The sequence below is a fragment of the Natrix helvetica genome, assembly GCF_964273705.1.
Source record: "Natrix helvetica genome assembly, chromosome: 8".
Classification (NCBI taxonomy): domain Eukaryota; kingdom Metazoa; phylum Chordata; class Lepidosauria; order Squamata; family Natricidae; genus Natrix; species Natrix helvetica.
In genome coordinates this window covers 14,251,959-14,271,764 of record NC_138559.1, presented here as the reverse complement: position 1 = coordinate 14,271,764, position 19,806 = coordinate 14,251,959, and the positions used below count along the sequence as shown (strand labels likewise).

The 19,806-nt window shown below is 37.6% G+C and overlaps 1 protein-coding gene across 2 annotated transcripts; it reads right to left on the bottom strand.

The window, feature by feature from the left end:
• Positions 1 to 866: 866 nt before the first annotated feature.
• Positions 867 to 17,751, bottom strand: RAB11FIP1 (RAB11 family interacting protein 1). Of its 2 annotated transcripts, XM_081960530.1 has the most exons (6): positions 17,262 to 17,751; positions 11,177 to 11,622; positions 10,051 to 10,873; positions 7,024 to 8,934; positions 6,200 to 6,305; positions 867 to 5,180 (listed from the first exon to the last, which is right to left on the bottom strand). In XM_081960530.1, the coding sequence occupies exons 1-6, from the start codon at positions 17,657 to 17,659 to the stop codon at positions 4,962 to 4,964; spliced, it is 3,903 nt and encodes a 1,300-aa protein (XP_081816656.1). In that variant the 5' UTR covers positions 17,660 to 17,751; the 3' UTR covers positions 867 to 4,961. The 2 variants fall into 2 exon arrangements, with proteins under 2 accessions (XP_081816656.1, XP_081816657.1); XM_081960531.1 differs by lacking the exon at positions 7,024 to 8,934 and having other exon boundaries at positions 17,262 to 17,750.
• Between the last annotated feature and the right edge of the window lie 2,055 nt (positions 17,752 to 19,806).

Genomic DNA, 19,806 nt, shown 5'->3' with positions numbered 1-19,806 from the left:
GGAGTTTCCAGTTTCCAGTGTGAAGAAGAGATGTCATTGGTTGTTAAAATATTGGTATGAATTACAGGATTAGGCTGAATTTACATCCTACTAAAATCAATCAACACAACCTAAAACTTTATTCCTATTTTGATGTGTGTATGATCAGACCATTCCCTTTCAGGCAGGGAACATTTTACAAAATGCAAAAAAAAAAAAAAAAAAAAAAGACATTTAAGGACATTATTCAGCATTTACACATCTGGAAACATCAGCATATAAAAGTACAGTAGATATTTATGCCCGGATCATCAAAATTCTAACTTCCCCCAACAAATTTTTATTATATTCAATAATGCATTGAAAATGAAAGACGTAGTACATTTTACTCCTGCTTACTGATGAACCATTAGTTAAGTATTGTGTTTACTTCACACATGCTCTACTTCCCTCATTTGCTAATCTTCATCACATGCATAAAACTGCCTTCATAAACACTTCTATCAATCATATGAAGAAAATGATGTTTAAACGATGGATTGGATACAAGCAGAAGTGAAATCCAGCAGGTTCTGGGCAAACAGTAGAGGAAACTTTTAGTAGTTCGGACAACTGGTAGCGGAAATTTTGAGTTGTCTGGAGAACCGGCAAGTACCAGAGTGGGGTGGGAATGGAGATTTTGCAGTATACTTCCCCTGCCACGCCCACCAAGCCATGCCACACCCACCAAGCCATGCCACGCCCACCAAACCACGCCCACAGAATCAGTAATAAAAAAAATGAATTTCACCACTGGATACAAGCTTTCTAAGCATTCACTAAACAGTCAATGTGCTTATTCATTCTTGGGTCTATCACTGCATAAAATATAGGACAAAGGACGCATATTTGTTTAACTTTAAATAACTTTATTTTAACATTTCATAAGGCTGAAGGTTTTTGTATAAAAACCATCAGGCAATGTACAAACTGTAACAAAGCATAAACATACATTCAAATCCTTCTATGTTAAATATACAGAGGGAGACTATTCATTGCATAACCATTTTATTAAAAGTTAAGAATTTACATGAACTGATTATAAATCGTTCAGTAAAATACTGATTTTAAGGCACTGTTATTTCTACTTTATATATTGAGTGATATATAAGGCATGAAAGTTGACAACAACTGGGCCCAGATGTAACACCTTCATTGTATGTTACACAATATGTGAAACTGCCCCACTTAAAACCCATTAAATACCTAGAGTTAAGACTTAGAACTATCTTCCCCCAATTTAGTGTTCTTTGTGTGTTGTTGAGATCAACCTTGTACAAAAGGTGGTTATGGAATGTTCTAAACAGGAAATGGACCTTTCCAATTATTGAAACTGCTAACAGCCTGTTTCAGGTTTGAAAATTTAGCACGCTCCCTAGATTGCAATTCCCACAATTTTCAACAATGACCAACAACTATGCTATCTTACTGGAACTTATATTAAGACTCACTGTTTCAGAATTCTAAATTTGGATTTTTTTCAATCGGCTCAAAATTTGTCCAGAATGAGTTTTGTTTCTTTTTTGTTTTGTTTTGATACCTACCATTTTATTAGCAGACATGTTTAGAATATAATTCCAGTCTATTTCAGAAATTTATTCCTAGGGAACATGGTGTTAAAGCAGCTATTTGATATTCTGGAATCAAACACACAGTACAAATTCCTGCATGCCTTTTCATAAAAGCATACTGCATTATGCTACAACCAGCAGAGGGAAATAGCTAGACTTTAACATACCCTCCAATTTTTTTTCTTCTACGTATAAAATATGTATTGTTACACATTTCAGTACCAGCAATTTCACAATATTGTACTGCCTTCAGTATGCCAGATCACTGTTCTTTTCTGTGGAAAAGTCCAAAATGCTTCTTCTAACTCTACCAAACAAATGAGGCAAAAAAAACCCTTTTATAGTTCCTCAGAATTAGAACTTATACTGCATAGGAAGAGGCAGATATATCTATTCAATAAATTTCATACTCAGTTTATGGCAACAACAGAGAGTATGATCTACTCCTCCCTCAGAATCTGACATTCAAATATATTACTCATTTCGTACTAAACCTTAAAATATGTAATTAGGTTATGAATGCATTGGTAAGTCATACAAACTACACTTCTTCTCAAAACATGAGTACCGTAGCCGCCTAAGCTATTCTGCTCTTTGGTGATTGCCAGATTATAGAGTGGCAAGTACACTGGTTAGTAAATGTAGCTGACAAATTTGTATTGTAACCAGTATGGTGACTAAGTATAATAAGAGGACTGAAGAACTGTTCAGTGCCAAACAGATCCTTCATTAAAGTGCATAGGAAGATAATAAACAACAGCTATAGCAAATGATTAATTCTTCAATGTCTCTAAATACTTGGATTGCTGCAGGTACCTGCATTTAATCAGCTAGCTGTGATTGCTAACAATTTTGAATCAGTAGTAATTTAAGTAGCTAGAACATAAACATGCAGAGACTTGTATAATTCTGCAAAGTACCTTGCTAATCTCTACATGTAGTTTCTACCTTCTAAGAATTTAAAGTTTAAAATAGATTAAATAATCTGTAATAACACAACAATGGATTTGTTGTAAATCATAAAAAGGAAGATGCCCAGTTCAGAGTAAGTTTTAAAATACGCATAGAAAATGTGGTTTTCCCACTACATCGCGAACAAAATATTACTAGATCTGGAGTATACATTCTTTCTTTCAAGGCACATCTCACTCACCCATGCATCCATTGTCCTGCTTTAGAATTAAAAACTTTCCATTTTAAAAGTTCACGAGATTTAAAAGTTCTGTATTTATTCTTCCCACTTTACCACATACTATTATTTTCACAGGAAAAAGGAAAGTTGATCTATTTTATATAAACCTTGCCTGAACTATATGTGGAAAATGTTAATGATTCCCCTTAGCCTTTATCAGAAACAATATAGTCTATCTATTGTGGAAAGATCACGTAGATCTGGTATTCCGGTAATTATTGCAACAAATAGATCTGGCTACATTTCTCTAACTCTGGGGAAAGAGAAATTAACTGTGGAAAAGCCTGACAATTCAAAATCTTTATATCAGAAACACAGCTCAAACAAAGCTTCTAGATTTCCAAAACAAGTTTCTCAATGTAAAAAAAAATGCTGCTGTTGACTCTCTCCCTCAGACTCTCTCACATCAATACTGCCCTGTTTAGTTTTTTTTATCAAATAAAATGAAATTTAAGCATCAATGAATATTCTCAGATTTGAGCAATTTATCGGGTATACAAGTTTGTTCATTTCAAACAAGATAAGATATTCTTAAGGAGAAAGGAAAACTTGAGTTAACTGACAATATTGCATATACAGCTCTGGGCATAGCAAGCAAATGTTTGGAATTACAAGTGTTTATACATGGAGACTTTACTCAGCAATTCCTGAAAAGGAGCAAAGTTTAACCCAAAATTTCACTGCATAGAAAAGAGGGAAAGTGTTCAAGAATTGCAGATACATTTGCCATGGCATCTGATGAAAAAAGAATGCCTTTTCTTTCCCTTAACAAAAATTACCTAAAAGATTTCTAACTGCATGCTCATCAGTTATGGATTCTGAAAGTCTACAGTTTTATCTCAGATTATTTTCACCCATAATAACCGTCACAAGCAATTATATCTCTGAAGAATACAGAATCTGGAAGAACTCAAGAAAGAGACTTCTGGAACCCCAAAACTATCTGACCCTTCCTGACAAAAGTAATTGTACTTGCCTGTGTAGATTGTTATTCTAAAGGACTTAAGTACATCCATTTTCTTAGATTTTCTGAAAAGAACTTTGTTAGAGGAATTTTTGTGTGGGTGTTCGCAAATAGGAAGACATTCTGGGAACACTTTATCGAGTAAAAGGGAAGGAAGAAAAACACATCAATTTCTGAACAAAGATGATGTGACTAAAAAGCAGGCTCAGTCAATATTCACGGCCAATTAAGAATAGTGTGAATATGTACTTTCAAACTGTTAAAAATCTGGGAACCTTCCAGTTATATCCACATTTCTAAAGTCACAGAGGAATAACAACCTAATACTACTTCTGGAGTTTTGTTCTTTTTAAAATCCAAGGTTTCTTATCCCTGCTTTAATCTCTATTTAGAAATCATCACCTATAACTGAGCAACTAGCTTTGGTGCTCTAGCGCTATTAGCCAGTTTGTCCCAGTCCAGATCAAATACAATGGATCCCAAACCAGTGATAATTAGAGATTATAAAACTCAGTGCTGAACTGCAGTTTTGCATGCTCTTATTCACTTGCCATTTCAATGTAGACAACACAAGCAAGCAATGTTTGTTCACCAGTTGTTACTATGTAATTTTTTTTACCTATGGTTCCCAAATGAATAACGCAAGTAGCTCAGTACACAATCCACTGTAAACATCCACAGAATAAGCCCCAATTGATAAGAACCTGTGAAAGTCACAATGATGATTTCAAAGGCATCCAGTTTTCCAATAATATTTTCATTTTCCCAGCAAATTAAAATGAGGGACTTGATGATATTCCAGTGTTTTCAGTGAATTAGCATGAGGTTGCTTAGGATAAGATTGTATATATTGCACAAAAAAACTTAGTATTACCCACAGAAATCTGAAAACTCTGGCAAATGTTTTTCAACTCAACATAAAATTCCGTATAAATGCTTCAGGTACAATATTATTCACAGTAGAAAACTGATTCACATAGCTCTCTTGAAGTTTCATAAGCTCATACTTTTAATCATAAACAGAGAACAAAGTATTTGCATTGTATTAGAAGAAAGATTGTCATTTTGGTTTGTATCTAGCCAGTCACTAAGACAAGAAAACCAATTTTACCCAAAGAAATAAATAACTTTTGTTTTGATAAAGCAAGTTATTTCATTTCACATTCTCCGCTTAGGTTTGACTAAGGAAGGTCTTCATACAGGTTGAGATGTCATTTTACATCTTTCCAGCTTTCTTTTTGGGGTGGACTTCAATTCGAAGAATGTTGGGCGTTGCTTCCATGACTCTAACAAGTAAGTTATCTATATAGTCTTCCAGCTCTCGTACCTGGACATCTCGCTTGGCAAGAATATCTTTCTGTTTCAAGACCAATTGGATAAGTTCATCATGAGTTAACTGAGCATAAGCATAGGCAGGATCTGAACGGTCATATTTCTGTAGGAAAGAAAGAAGGGGAAAAGTCATTTCAGTAGCAAGAGTTGTCATGAATAGAATCAAAAATCAGAAAGCAGCTCAAACTTTTAGCTTCAGGGATTGAGCATGCACTTCAAAAATGCTTCAGTAATGCTTAAAAGCAACCACTTTTTTTAAAAAAATCACAAAAATGTAAAGATGCAGCATTAGCAAGTACATTTATGGATATGAAGATTGTAAGCCTTTCTAAGCCCACCTCTGGTTGCTATTGCTCAAACCAGCAAAAATCAAGACAATCTTGTAAATCATCCATTACAATTGTCTCAAAATTTAAACTCTTACAAACGTCATACAGTCAATAACCATTGTATAATCCGATACCAAAATCTCTTATGTTGAAAGCCTTTATAAGAGTTCCAAGTTTTTAGCATATGCAATTCATACATTCTCCAGTCAGTCATATTTTAAAATTGACGATACTATCCTTCAACTATTGTCTTCATAAAAAAGTAATTAAAATACAGAGTACAAGGAGCACACATGTTAACCACAACTATAAAATATTAGACCATGTATACATTGACAGACTGGATTTTATCATAGATTTTATCTGTTATTGGCGCAGTGGTGGCACAGTGGTTAGAATGCAGTACTGCAGGCTGCTTCTGCTGCTTCTGCAATTTGGCAGATCAAATCTCACCAGGCTCAAGGTTGACTCAGCCTTCCATCCTTCTGAGGTGGGTAAAATGAGGACCCAGATATTTGGGAGCAATAGGCTGACTCTGTAAATCGCTTAAAGAGGGCTGTAAAGCACTGTAAAGTGGTGTACAAGTCTAAGTGCTATTGCTATTTATTCTAGAATTTTAATTGTATATTTATTATTTTATTTATAATGGTCTATGACTATAATAATAAAAATTGAATATTATACTGTGCTTTAACATATTCTAATATTCAATTTTTATTTACTCTACAGTGAGGATCAACAGAAATTACAGAACCAGAGATTGCCCATTACATTTAAAAAATGCCTTAAGTACCTTTAGATTGATTTCAGTTTGATTATCCAGCATCTTAGTACTTATGCTCAAGGTTTTTGCAGATGGTTGGTTAGTTGAAGCATTCATTGGCTTCACAGGATGGAGTCTAAGAGAGATAACATCTACAGTGAATAACATAGATTTACTCTGGATGTAACAGAGCACTGCACACATAAATCCTGCAAAGTCACTTTTTTTCCTTCTCTCTTACCTTTCGCCTTCAAATTTAAAACAAACACTTTTGTACGGCTGGCATCTTCATATGGTGGAAATACAAGTTGACACAGTGTATTAAATAACCTGCTCAAATAAGACTAAAGGTTTACTTAATACATTTATGTTCTGTCCTTCCTCCAAGGAATTTATGCCAAAGTAGGGGATTTTCACTTTTATTATTTTATTTTCATAACAAATTAGAGATACGTGACAAAATAATGGAAGTAAACCAGGATAGGTACGGAGTATATCCCCATGACTTGTTTCCCCATTCCATTTATTAAAATTACAAATAAAGTTAGCTTTTCCACCTTCCCACCAAGAAGAAAAATATCAAGGATGCAACAAGCCGGCCTGGCCTGTTAATTTTAACTCATTTTTTAAATGTATTGTTCTACAAATTCGATTTGTTTTTTTGGATATATATTTAATTTCTTTTTAACTTTTCGGGATGTGTGTTTTTTAATGTTGTACGCCGCCCTGGGTCCTTTGGGAGAAGGGCGGCATATAAATCCAATAAAAACAAACAAAACAAAAAACAAACAAACAGCAGCTAATGTTTTTTTTTTATATTGAATCCCCCATACCCATCTTGCTTGTCTTCTCACCTGAGTTTGGCAGAATTTCCACCAGGATTGGGATGTGTTTCAGAGGGTGAAACCCATGCCTGAAGCAGCTTCTTCCTGCCAGAGCTTTCCACTTTGGCATCCAATTCTTCCGTTGTAGCTTTTTTGGGAGATTCTGCTTTATTAAAGCCATGAGAATCAGACTGGAAAGAGCTAACAGAGCAAGACTGAGAAGAATTAGACAGAGGGTAAAGAGAAACAGGCTTAGCAGAAGACTCGGGACAATCATCCTGCCTATCTCTGTTAGAGTGTTCTCCACACTCCTTTTCTATGCTTGTTAGGTTATGATTTGGGTTTTTATGTACATTGTTGGTTGGATCCTTCAACAATCTGTTGGATGAATTGCCAAAATTACTCATTTGCATGAGACCTGATAAAGTCTCTCCAATAGCTTTCTTAGTTGATGTCAGATCTGTCCTCTCAGCAGAAGCCCACAAGTTCATAAAGCCATCTTCATTTCTTGACAAATCTTCACTTAATGTCAGACTTTCAGGATTCTGTTGATAATCACCTAATTGCTCATCATCTGAAGCTACTTCTGGAATAACAGGAAGAGTAATGGGCTTTACAATGAGCTCTCCAGAACCTGAAATCCCAAGTGATGTCCTCATCATGTGGTTAGCGTCATCTGTAATACTTTGAGATGGATCTGTATTACCATTATCATATACATGAGGAAGGGCAGCCATTTCTGAAGTTAATGAGCAAATATGGCTTGGCTTTTCACTAAAGGTTGAACTGTCTGAAGAAACCTCTTTGAGAACAGATGCATGGCTTGGTACATCTTCTCCTTTTGGTTCATCAGTTAGAGATAGACCTTTTTTCAAACTATTTCTTGGTGCTGGTTTTGGTGGTACAGTGTGTATTTTGTCACTTAGTTCAGGAACTGACATATTGGTTTGCAGAGGAAGGAGGACTCTTGCAACTGGTACCAGTGGATCCTTTTTAGATAAGCCAGATTCAACTTCCTTCTTTAAGGGGTTACCACTAGTATGAACAGAAATGATGTCTTCTTCATCAGGCTTAGAGCCGCAACTTTTTTCTATGTTTAATTCAATTCCCTGGCCGCTATTCTTTTCAAATGAATTTAGTGCTTCTTTATTTTCATTTACCTCAAATGAATCTTCATCTGCACGGTCATTATGACTTTTTATTACATCCTCTTTCGATTCATCGAGGGCAAAGGCTACCGACTTTTTCATCCCATTCTTTTCTTTAAAAGGCAGTACTATATGCACTTTGTCATAGGAGGATTTTTGGTTCACTCTCACTAGGTCAGAAAACTGTGCTGGAAGACTCTCAGACAGAGAGCCAGAGAAGTTGGATATAGTATTGGTTTGATTAGTCAAGTTTTCATTTTGAAACTTTTCTGAAGAAACATCACCTCTGTGCTTGGAATGATCAATGTTTTCAGTTAAAGAAACAGAACTTATAGATGTGGGAGGACTTTTAATTCTTTCAGATTCCTGTCCTATTTTGATTACAAAGGGATCATTAACGTTAGAAAGCTGAGAAGGAATAGTATGAGTTTCAGTACTGGAAGCTGCAGAAGGTAGAGAATATAAGGAAGAGGTTTCCATCTCCTGCGCCTGAGATTCTTGTCCCCATTTAGGAGTGAAGGGATTATTTTCATGGCCAGAAGTTGAAGGAAGGCAGGTAGAAACTGCAGAGCATTCCAGGTCTCCAGAATCCTGCATCCATTTTGGACTGAACGGATTATTAATAGAAACATTCTTTGAGCTATCAAACCTACCAACTTCCCGAGTTTTCTGCTCTTCATCAAATTTAGAAGTAAAAGGATTATTGTCATTATTTGAAGGATAGCAAATAGGAGGAAGAGGAACAGGAGGAAAAGAGGTAGCTTTGGTTTCATCCTCTGAAGACACGCCCAGTCTGTAAGAAGGGAGGGACAAAATAAAACCTGCATGTCAGTTGCAGATGCAACCTGAGACAAGCAGACACATTTTAGATAAAAAGTTTAGAAAAGTTGGTGTAGGTTAGTAATAAGGGGCACGGGGCTGTAGTGAAGCACCCAAGCATACTTTTTATGTTGTGATACTTTTTTAATAGAATGAAAAAGCAATAAACTATCTTAGCGAAACATGTCTATAAAATATTAATTTGTTAATCTCAGCAGATTAAATAGACTGTATGAGCAGCAAAGCCTTCAATTATGTAAAGCAGCAAAGACACAAAAGTTAGAAAGCACAGCACTATTTTTGATAGGCACACTTCCCTTACAAAAGGCAAGGTTTATAAACATTTAGTTTGGAAATGTGGACTACTTTACAAATATAATCAGCTTATACAACATAAGTAGCCCAGTTTTCTTCTCAAATAATTCCTCCAATTCCCTTCATGTTTCAGCTCTAGAACCTCTATGAGGAACATTTCTACCCTGAGGCCAAGAATAGCAACTATTTTGCTATTTCTCCTTAAAAGAAAACAAGGTAGCCTGCAAAGATCAAGCGTTACTTTCCTTTTTCAAGAAGACAGAGCCATGCATGTCACCTGCAAAATGATCTGCCTGCTAAATACCCAGATCAGATACACCCTGAAATTTATATCTGCCCCAGGTAAAAGATCAATCTTACTAAATGCATTATATGCTAAGATATTCATGACCTTTGAAACGGCATCCTGGGTCCCATCTCATCCACGATATCTATGGCACCCTCTTTCCTGGGGTTCTGGAAAGCTCTTAAGATTTGGCTCAGTTATCAAATCTGAAGTTATTTTTTTATTTATTTATACAACTTATATGCTGCCCAACTCTTCAAAGAGACTCTGAGTACCATATACTCTAACTCTTAATTGATGAGTCTGTGGAGCCCTTGTCTGTTTGTTATGGCTGCTTTTTTGTGGGGGCTGTTATGTTTTAGTATTATGTTTTTAACTGTTCATTGTGTATTCCAATGTTATAAGCTGCCCAGTTTTCTAAACTGGGCAGCCCTGGCAAATAAGATGATGATGATATTAGAAAAAAATTAACTATCCCTCCTCACTAACCTGGGCTTGACAGGTTTCGTCTGAGAAGGTTTCACGGAAGCAGCATTCTTTTCTGGTTTCTCTCCTTCCACGATGTTCTCACTGAAAGAATTTGACGACGTCTTTGCAATGACAATATCTGCGGCATTACTCTTAGGTGGGCCATGGCCCCTTTTGCCATCCACAGGGAGATCAAAAGGGTTTGTCTCTTTTCTGGCCGATTCTTTTTCATTACGCTTCACTTCCTTTGCCTTCAGAGAACTTTCGGTGTTCTCCTCGCTGGTTTTTGTTTCTTTTTTCCCTGTCACAAGAGACAGCAAGCCAGACTTCCTGTTCTCCTGTTTTTTGATCTCCTTGGTTTCTTTTGGAGTGTCTGAAACAAACGGAGTGTTATTTTCTACTGAATCTCCACCAGCAAGCAATTTATACGATGGCAGAGTCATGGCTTTAAACGATTCCAATGAAGATGACCCCGACGGCAATTTATCAAGGGCCAACCCTGCAGGGTTTTCAAGTTCCTTGTCGTGTTCGAAAGACAGGTTTTCCTGAGACAAAAAGAGGCGTTTTCGCTGGGATGTCTGAGGAGATGTAGTGCCTTCTTTTGAAACGAGGTCGTTCTTTGATTCATTTTCTTCCATGTAAACATGGCTTCCATTGATACACAGATTGGATTTGGAAACTGGGTCAGTTTTGGATCTGAGGCCAAATAAAGAATGCATATCCTTCTTGGCACTGCCAGCAATTATTTGGTTTAATTGCTTGGAGTCTCCACTACCAGTTCTCTTGTGCGTCATGACGGAGGGGGGACCAAGTACGTTATTGTTGGTTCTGTTTGTAGAGGGCTCTGAAAAGAAAACGTAACATTGCTATCAGAATTCGGTTAAGTACATAATTTCTGAAAATACTTATCTGTACAAATTAAGGATATTTAGCAACAATATATTTATGATTGGGGATTATTTAAAGCGGACTTAAAGTAACCAATGACATATGCTACAAATCATCGTGACAGCTCCATTCTCTCAAAGATAGGGAGAACTCAATTTTGATTTTAAAAAAAAAAAAGAAAATGTATGATATCTCAAAGTTAGACACAGCCCTAAGAAGAGTTTCTGAAACCGTTGCTCTTAATGAACAGGCTACTTACTCTCAGAGACGGTTGTCAAAGTGTCATCATCTTCATCACTCCACTGGGACTGATAGTCACTGGGTCGAAGTCGCACTCTCTCCGAAACAGGCTGGAGTGTGGGTAGCACAGACATGGACTGGGAAACGTTGCTTTTATGCAAACCAGGTTTAGAGAACAGCGTCTTGAACTTTGACTTTTTCTTCTCCTTCTCGTTTGACTCTTCTTCACTGTCAGCTGGAGAGTGAGTAATGCTAGGAATAATTGCTGAAGCCGTGTCCGTCAATCCATTGCCCCTTTTCCCTTTTAATTTGTTTTTCAGCTTGCTAAAGGGAGTCCGAGGCTTATCCTTCATGGACAGATCAAACATACTGGCTGTCATGTTGCTCCTCATGAACTGGATATCCACCTCAATCTCGCCTCGCTCTTTTTCCTTCTTACCTGGTTTGGAGTGAAGCTTGTACCATCTGTATACACAGAAAGTGAAATCAGGAATTAGGAACATGAACACTAATTCCAAAAATGCAGAGTTTTATCCCAAATAAAAGAAGAATCAAATTCTCTATAACTATGAAATGATGGAGCCTAGTGATACTGTTCCAGCAAAGGATAATGTAAAAAAAGAGAAAAAAGAAACAACTCAAATTATTTATTCCTCCAATGTGCTGCAGCATTCTCAAAAGAGTTACAATTATAGATAGCTCTTTTATTTTAAAACTAATGTACCAATATCAGAAAAAAGGGTCTCTCTGATTACATAGCTAGGAAGGGTGGTTCTGAACTATTAGACATAGATATCAGGCAAAAAAGTCTTGAAAAAAGATGTTCATAATAATTTAGTGTGAATTTAAGACATTGTGTTATTTATCCATTTATATACAGTATAGGTCCATAAACAATAATTACTTTTATCATTCCAGCTTAAGGAGATTTTCAAACTCTTTAGCAAAAGAGGAACATGTTTCTAAAAGAATTTTAAACCTTCTGATCAAAGTATAATGCACCCAGACTTTTTTTTATATATAGCTGGTTAGAAAGGAGAATTGAGGCACTTAAATAAGATGAGCCTTATCTAAATTGAAGATATAGATTTATCTGCTGCTGAGAGAAGTGAGTGCTTTCACTCTTAAGATACAAGAATATAATTGAGGAAAAGTTTTGCTTTTAATAGGATCTTGAAACTTTTTTTCTAGATCCCCCCTATTCTGTTGGTGGGTTGTTGTTGTTTTTTATTATGCAGCAGTTCTGTAATTTTAAATTGCTACAATATAAAAACACAGTAAAGATCTGGCTGTTTCCCAAACTCCTTCAGTAAGATTTTAATATAACGATAACTGCTGAAATGCCACTGATAGGCATAAGGGAATATATGGCAAAGAATGAACTGCTTCTCTCTTGGAGCCTAAGATGCAAGCCACCTTGGTTTCTCTAACCTTTTCGCTCCCTCACAGGTACAACATGAACCAAGACAAGTACTGTAGTATAGCCTTGAATGGAACTGGATACAGCATAGGAGATAGCATGACTAGAAAGAAAGAAAAGAAGAAAGTTATTACCAGAAAAAGATTTCGGAAGCTGAAAGAGGAACAGGTAGTCCTCGACTTACGACCACAATTGGGAACATAATTTCCATTGCCAAGCAAGGTGGTTAAGTGAGTCGCACCAAATTTCATGAGCTTTTTTTTTTTTTTTGCCACTGTTGTTAATTGCAACTCGCTGCACTTGTTAAGTGAATCATTCGACCAGTGAACAAAACTGGCTTCCCCCATTGATTTTGCTTGTCAAAACCTGGCTGGGAAGGTCATAAATGGCGATCACATGACCTTGTGATGCCACATTGCTGTAAATACCAGCTGCAAGATTTTGATCACATGACCATAGCTGTGACAGTCATCAGTGGGAAGGAGGTTGTAAGTCACTTTTTCAAGTGCCATGGTAACTTCGATTATGAAACTAATGGTTGTAAGTCAAGGACTACCAGTATTCATGCAATTTTTCCTTTAATTTTAAGTATTTCCATTTGATAAGAAAATTGCATGCAAAGTTTACATACCAAGCCTGGGAAAAGAACAAAACAGAGTAACAGAATGAGAAAAAGCACCAGATATAAAGCAATTCATTTCCACAATCTTTCCTCCCTCCCTCTGAATATTATGCGAGATCAACTAGGTCATCTCATCTAAGTGATATGATTCTAAGTGGGATATTTCTTGGTTCAAAACCATGCCCATTAGCTGCAAGATGGATGTGTATTTTCCACCCCATAGGAAAAGTACTATTGTATATCAAAAACTACCCATTTGGTACAAGGCTGTCGCTGTAAAAGGATACAATTTTCAAATGAAAAGATACCAACAGATTTAAAATATGTGATGCCGTTGAAGTCAATCAATTGCAGGTGTAAAGGTGATTAAATCAGAAAAAAATGAGACCAAACAGCTCTGGTTTTCTTTTACAAAGCCAATCCAATGGCTTAGCTGACATTGTGCTGTTGATTGTAATAGGAAAGTTATGAACAGGGCCTTTCCTTCAAACATTCTCTGGATGCTTCTCATGGTTGTACAAAGAATTCGAGACTCTCAGTGTAAACTTGGTAAGCCTGCTGGACTTGTTATAGTTCAGCCTTTACTAGAGAGCTACCACTTATCAACTATACCTGATAGGATTTTAAGAAAATAATGTTATCATAATCTATTGTAATTTACATTCCTAACACTGAAATATGAGCTCAGCCTAAAAGCATTGCTGACCAAAGGAAAGAATCATGGTATTTTGTTCTAAAGTATCGTTTTCTGTACTTCAAGACAAAACAGTGATACATTATCTACTATGCATGCATATTATTTTTACTTTAAACAAATGGTTTTATTCAATGTGAATATGGTGCTCAACTATTATTACTGGAATGTAATTTCATTTATATCGAGTTGTTTTTTCAGACTGGGAAGATGGCAGAACAAAGAAATTTTGGCACATTTAACAGTCTGAGACATTTTCCAAAGGGCCATCGAATTACAACCGATTAATGCAGTCTTAAATATTTAATCTTTTACTTTTAAAGCATGCTTTTTACTATGTGGAGCTGTTTTGCAGCAGGAATCCTGACATAGCTAGCTTTAATAGCAGAACAAGGAATTTTAACAGACTAGCTATCAGTCTGGAAGTACTCTGCATTACCCCACAGAGGAAATTTAAAAATAAACACAAATAGCCTACTTTACAACATTTAAACAATTATAAAAACATATGTAAAAATTAGGGGAAGTACTATAAACATGACTTTCAACAATGAAGATACAAGCTATCCACGTTACTACCACTTCCAGCTTAAAGTCTGCACAAAGAACACCTATTTATTAAATTTATATACTACCCTAAAGCAACTTCTTTGCTCCTACAGAGTAACAAGTGGCAAAATACTATTATACCTCACGTAACTATGCACATTTGGTTTCAAAGCACATTCATTCTCACCACAAAGAATATAAAATTACAATGTTTTTTAACGTATGAAAAACTACTTATGGGAGGAAATAATTTTAACCAAAGGAAATGTATCGAGAAATATATGAATTGAACAGATATAATAGGTTGAAGCATAGTTATTGATACTGGATTAGTATAAATTACACTTGATTTTTTTTTTAAATATTCTGTTTACTAGTGTTTATCTGATGTATTCATATGGGTTTTTTTATCACAAGGTAAATAGAGCAATAGGTATATATGTAAGCTCCCTTTTCCAACTTCTCTCTGAACTAGTAACGTTCAAATGCTTATGTTACAAAATCAAGTAGGCTGTTTTGTGGGGATCCAAACAATCAGTCCCATGGCTATAAGGAATTACAGAAAACTCTGACTCATTCCTAGCAACTACTGAATATAGATACTTTACCTGCCCCATCTTATGATGCACCATTTTATAAAAGGAACACACCCACATAAACATTTGAAAACATTATCATCTTGATCAAAAGGACACACCTACTAAAACCTTGCACTAACTCTAGAATTTCAGATTCCAGTATTTTCCTCCAAAGATAAAAGTCTAACCCAAACTTTTCTTAAATAGAGACTACATTTTTGGACTGAAATTGAAGTCTTCATTCTTTTCAATAACTCCTAATTATTGATACCTTAATCCATTTCATTTGGATTATTTACCCTTCTTTCCCCCTAGCCTCCAGTCTTACATTACTAATAGTTCAATCTATTAAAAGTATGCTATTTAAATTAACACTGGGGTTTGGGGAAAAAGTTAAATCTCCAAACATTCAAAGTTCACTGATATTTCATCAAATTACTGGATTCTATTCATGCTCATCCATCACTGTTTCTCCTAACTTAATTTTTATACCAATAAAAATTTAACAAATAAAAAATAAACTATATTTTCTGCTGGTTTACAATTCTTTTTCAGTTCAAGTTGTAATTTAAAAATGAAGCTTCTTTTATTCCCTCATTGTCCCCAAATTTAGAATTGTAAACATCATTCTCAGTTTTGTTTTTCATAATCAAGCAAATTCATCCTTGGCTCCATTAGATACTTATTTCATTGAACTCTATTAGATTCTTAAAGGGCAGCTTTTGTTTGCAGTTATCAAAAACCAATTTTACTGGAAAAAAAGGTAACAAATATTTGTTTTGAAAAATGTAAAAAGAACGTAACTGCATTTATACAGAGTAAGTTTATCTTTAGCAGATCAACATCTATTAAACAGAAGAAGCATATTAGCTGCTGAATGAAAAACAAGAATTGATCATTTTGTACCTTCCTTGGGCATTTCTTGGAAGTATTATTGAGTTTTGTACATCGGGGTTTATTTATATAAGTTGAATGGCGTCACCATAACAGTACTTAATAATAATAATAATAATAAATTTGGATTTATTAGCCGCTCCCTTTCCAAGTAGGACTCGGGGCGGCGTACAATGGAGCATACTTGAAAACAGGATGTTGATTTTTTCCCCCCAAAAAATTAGCTTCCCTTTTAATTAATAGTCAAGACAGTGTATTAAAAGCACAAACTAAAGTGTGCTGGCTAGCCTCTAATTGTATCCAGCAGAACTATTCCACCCCTACTTTTAACTTAAATGAGTATTTTAACTGAAAGCACAAAACTAAACCAAACATCTACTGAGCTGACCTATCCAAAACTTATGTTATATGGTAAATATGAGCGTAGCCTTTAAAATAGCATTTTATTCTCCTAACAAAGGAACGCTATCTGGATTCCCATTATCAACTTGGGGGGGGGGGGCTCTCACAATACACAACAAAACATACAAACAGGTCCTACTGCCAGACATTCCCTCCTTTCCCATTAGGCTGCTTCATCCCGATTTCAGCTCCCCCCCCCCCCCCCCCCGTTTCAGGTGCACACATATACACTGCTCCTGAAGGTGGAGGCTCCATTTGACTAAGAAATCCGTCATCTCATAGCACACCTCTAATGTGACATTATTATTTGGACAGTCAGCTCGCCAGACATTAGAGATCTAGAGATGTCATATTAGAACTCTAAATACTTGACAATTAGATGTTTAACCGTGGGGAGAGGGAGGGGGGAAAGAAGGCTCAAATATATAATTTCACATTTCTCTGCTTTTTCTCAGGGAAGCAAAGGGGATGGAAAATCAGTGGAACAGAAGTTGCCTCCAGAAGTTGTGAATGCCCCAACACTGGAAGTCTTTAAGATGTTGGATAGCTATTTGTCTGAAATGGTATAGGGTTTCCTGCCTAGGCAGGAGGTTGGACTAGAGGACCTCCAAGGTCCCTTCTAACTCTGCTATTGTATTGTATTGTATTCTTCGTATATTTTAGACTCCAGTCCCCTAATCAGTGGAACAGAAGTTGCCTCCAGAAGTTGTGAATGCCCCAACACTGGAAGCCTTTAAGAAGATGTTGGATAGCCATTGGTCTGAAACGGGATAGGGTTTCCTGCCTAGGCAGGGGGTTGGACTAGAGGACCTCCAAGGTCCCTTCCAACTCTGCTAGTGTATTAAAACCATTCCTGGAGAAAACGAGGTTGGCCCCGACAGGCGCATCACCCTCCCCGCGCAGGTGGACTGCCCCTGAGCCCCGAGGCTCCCCCGGCTCGCTCACCGGGTGCTGCGGCGGCCGCCTTCGCTCTGCAGCTCGCCCAGGCTGATCTCGGCGCGGCCCAAGAACTTGTCGAGGCCGAGCAGCGCGCGGTGGAGGACGCTCAGCTGCAGCACGGCGTTCGGCCCAGGCCCGCCGGGCCCGCCCAGGCCTCGTCGGGGCAGCGAGGGCAGCTCGAAAGTGGCCTCCTCCCGCCACACGGGCGAGCCGAGGCAGCGCTCGGCCACCGAGGTGGCGAACTTCTCCTTGCCCAGCGCCATGACGGCGTAGGCATCGCTGCCGCTACCGCCGCCGCCGCCCTTGGCTTTGGAGCGCAGCCCCCTCGCCTGGAGAACCGTCACTTGGACGTGCGTCGGAGCCCAACGCGGGGCCGGAGAGCTCGGGGAGTCCGGCAGCGACATAGCGGTGGTTCCGTCGGCCTCAGCGGCGCATCCGTAAAGACGAGCGGCAGTTGTTCCTCTTCCTCGCGCGGCCAGACTGAGCAACCGGCACCGCGGAGACGCCAGTCAGCAGGTTCCTAGTCTCGCGAGAGCGCTAGGCCACGCCCTCTCCCAAATGGAAAACGCTGGAGGGGAGCCTCGAGCGCGCTCCCCAGAGCCGGATCCCGCGAGACCTGTCAGGGGAAAGGGGCGTGGCTTCGAGCGCAGGGGCTGGAGTTTGTTTACTCCGCAGGGTGCGGTAGACCGGTTCCTCCTTTGTGGTTTGCTTTGGAGCGATTCCCATTTCCCCCTAGCAAGGACGGCAGCGGTACGAAAACACGCGGAAGGCCACCAGTTGCTCTGCCTTTATTTGCACATAGCTGTGGTGCAAATAAAGGCTTCTTGGGAAAAAATAATAAATGAAGGACTCTATTGAAAAAGGACAAATATAAGGATTAAAAATTGTTTTATGTTTATATCAGGGGTGTCCAAACTTGGCAACTTTAAGACTTGTGGACTTCAACTCCCAGAATTGGCTGGCTGGGGAATTCTGGGAGTTGAAGTCCACAAGTCTTAAAGTTGCCAAGTTTGGACACCCCTGTTTATATATTTGCTTTGAAAAGGGAAATTCAAAAGCCAGGACAACTGTTCTATTAAAAAACAAAATACCTAAAATCCAACAAGTCAATTTGTATAAAAAAAAGACTAAAGGTCATTTGCCATTTGCCTTGGCGGTTTCTGAGCTTGGGAGTTTCCTTGCAGATGTTTCCTTGCCAACAGTGCTGATAATAGTGCTATAATATTTCCTTGTTTTTCACAAGAATGCAAGAATCCTGTGCCTGAAATGGTACCATTTATACAGTAAAAGTTAAACAACAAAAAGAAAGTGAGTTTTGGAAAAATAAATCTAAAGGGCGTCTCTTAGATACTTGCTCTAACTACAGTGGTTTCCACCAAGGTTCTCTATTCCAGCGAGAACAGAGGTTTAATCCTACTGGTCGAAGGGTCAGACAGCTCCTTATAAAAGGGCTGCTGTCAGACTCAACCTTCGCTGGATTGTTCTCACTTGTACTTAATAAAGAGCTGTTGTTACCGTTGAGCCTGTGTGCGCCTATCCATTATCCAATCTAACAACGTCCTTTTGAAAGACTACAAAGACTATTCTTTCTAATGAATGGCCACTGTACATATAGCAGATTCTATCGAATTGATGGCTTTCCATTGCTTTTTATTTTTTTTTAAAAATGGCATATCTATAGCTTATTACACATAAATCTATATTTTCACCTTGGATTCCCCTATCTGTAATTGGTTGTTGGGTACTATTGATTGGGTTGCTTTTTTTTTATTCTGGGGCATAAAATTTTTATTCTGCACTTTATAAGTGCAGTATATGGAATACACACTGCATTCAACTTACCAAATAGATAAACCATATAACGACTTAGCATCAGTTGTAAATGTGTCATGTCAGGATGCTGACAACAGACCCAGAAATTGGGATAAATGTATCAAATAATGCCTAAATAGCTGTGGCTACTTGTTTGGGGAGCAAAATATGGACACTGAGATCTGAAAAGAGGTTGGGTTTTTTAAACCTTTCCTGCCATTTCCTTGAGTTTTTTAAGTAACTCAAAGAGCTAGCAAAAATTCTGACACTAAAGTTTCTTGAATAGCTTTTTTATACAGAGAATGAATTTCTGCTGATTTACTATTCATTTTCATGTTAATGAAGACTCACAATAGGAAAAGGGGAGGAAAAACACTGGCATTTCCTTTCTGAAACTAATGAGCCAATTTGTCTTAGAGTATGTACAGAGTTCATTTCTTCCTGAGGGTGAGTAAACATGGCCCTGTCCACAAGCTAGCAGTTAGATAATAGTAGTTTCACCTCAGAAGGGTGTAGTTTTCCACCGTAGGCAATCTGAATGCATTCAAGCCTGAATGTCTTGCGTTTCCTTTTTTAGAAATGACTTAATACATACAGACTCCAGCCTGCATTGCAACATTTAGAAGCCTAAGAAGTTAATTTAGTGCTTCCCAAACCTGGGTAAATTACCCCAAAATAGATAAACGTGTCCCCCCCCCTTTGGACAACATATGAACTCATTACTCAATCCCAACAGGGA

Excerpts from the sequence above, each read along its gene's own strand:
- RAB11FIP1 (XM_081960530.1), bottom strand. The coding sequence starts at position 17,659 with ATGTCGCTGCCGGACTCCCCGAGCTCTCCGGCCCCGCGTTGGGCTCCG. Across the intron at positions 10,874-11,176 it reads TTTGACAACCGTCTCTGAGA|AGCCCTCTACAAACAGAACC; the intron begins GTAAGTAGCCTG and ends TTTTCTTTTCAG. Across the intron at positions 8,935-10,050 it reads ACGAAACCTGTCAAGCCCAG|ACTGGGCGTGTCTTCAGAGG; the intron begins GTTAGTGAGGAG and ends CCCTTCTTACAG.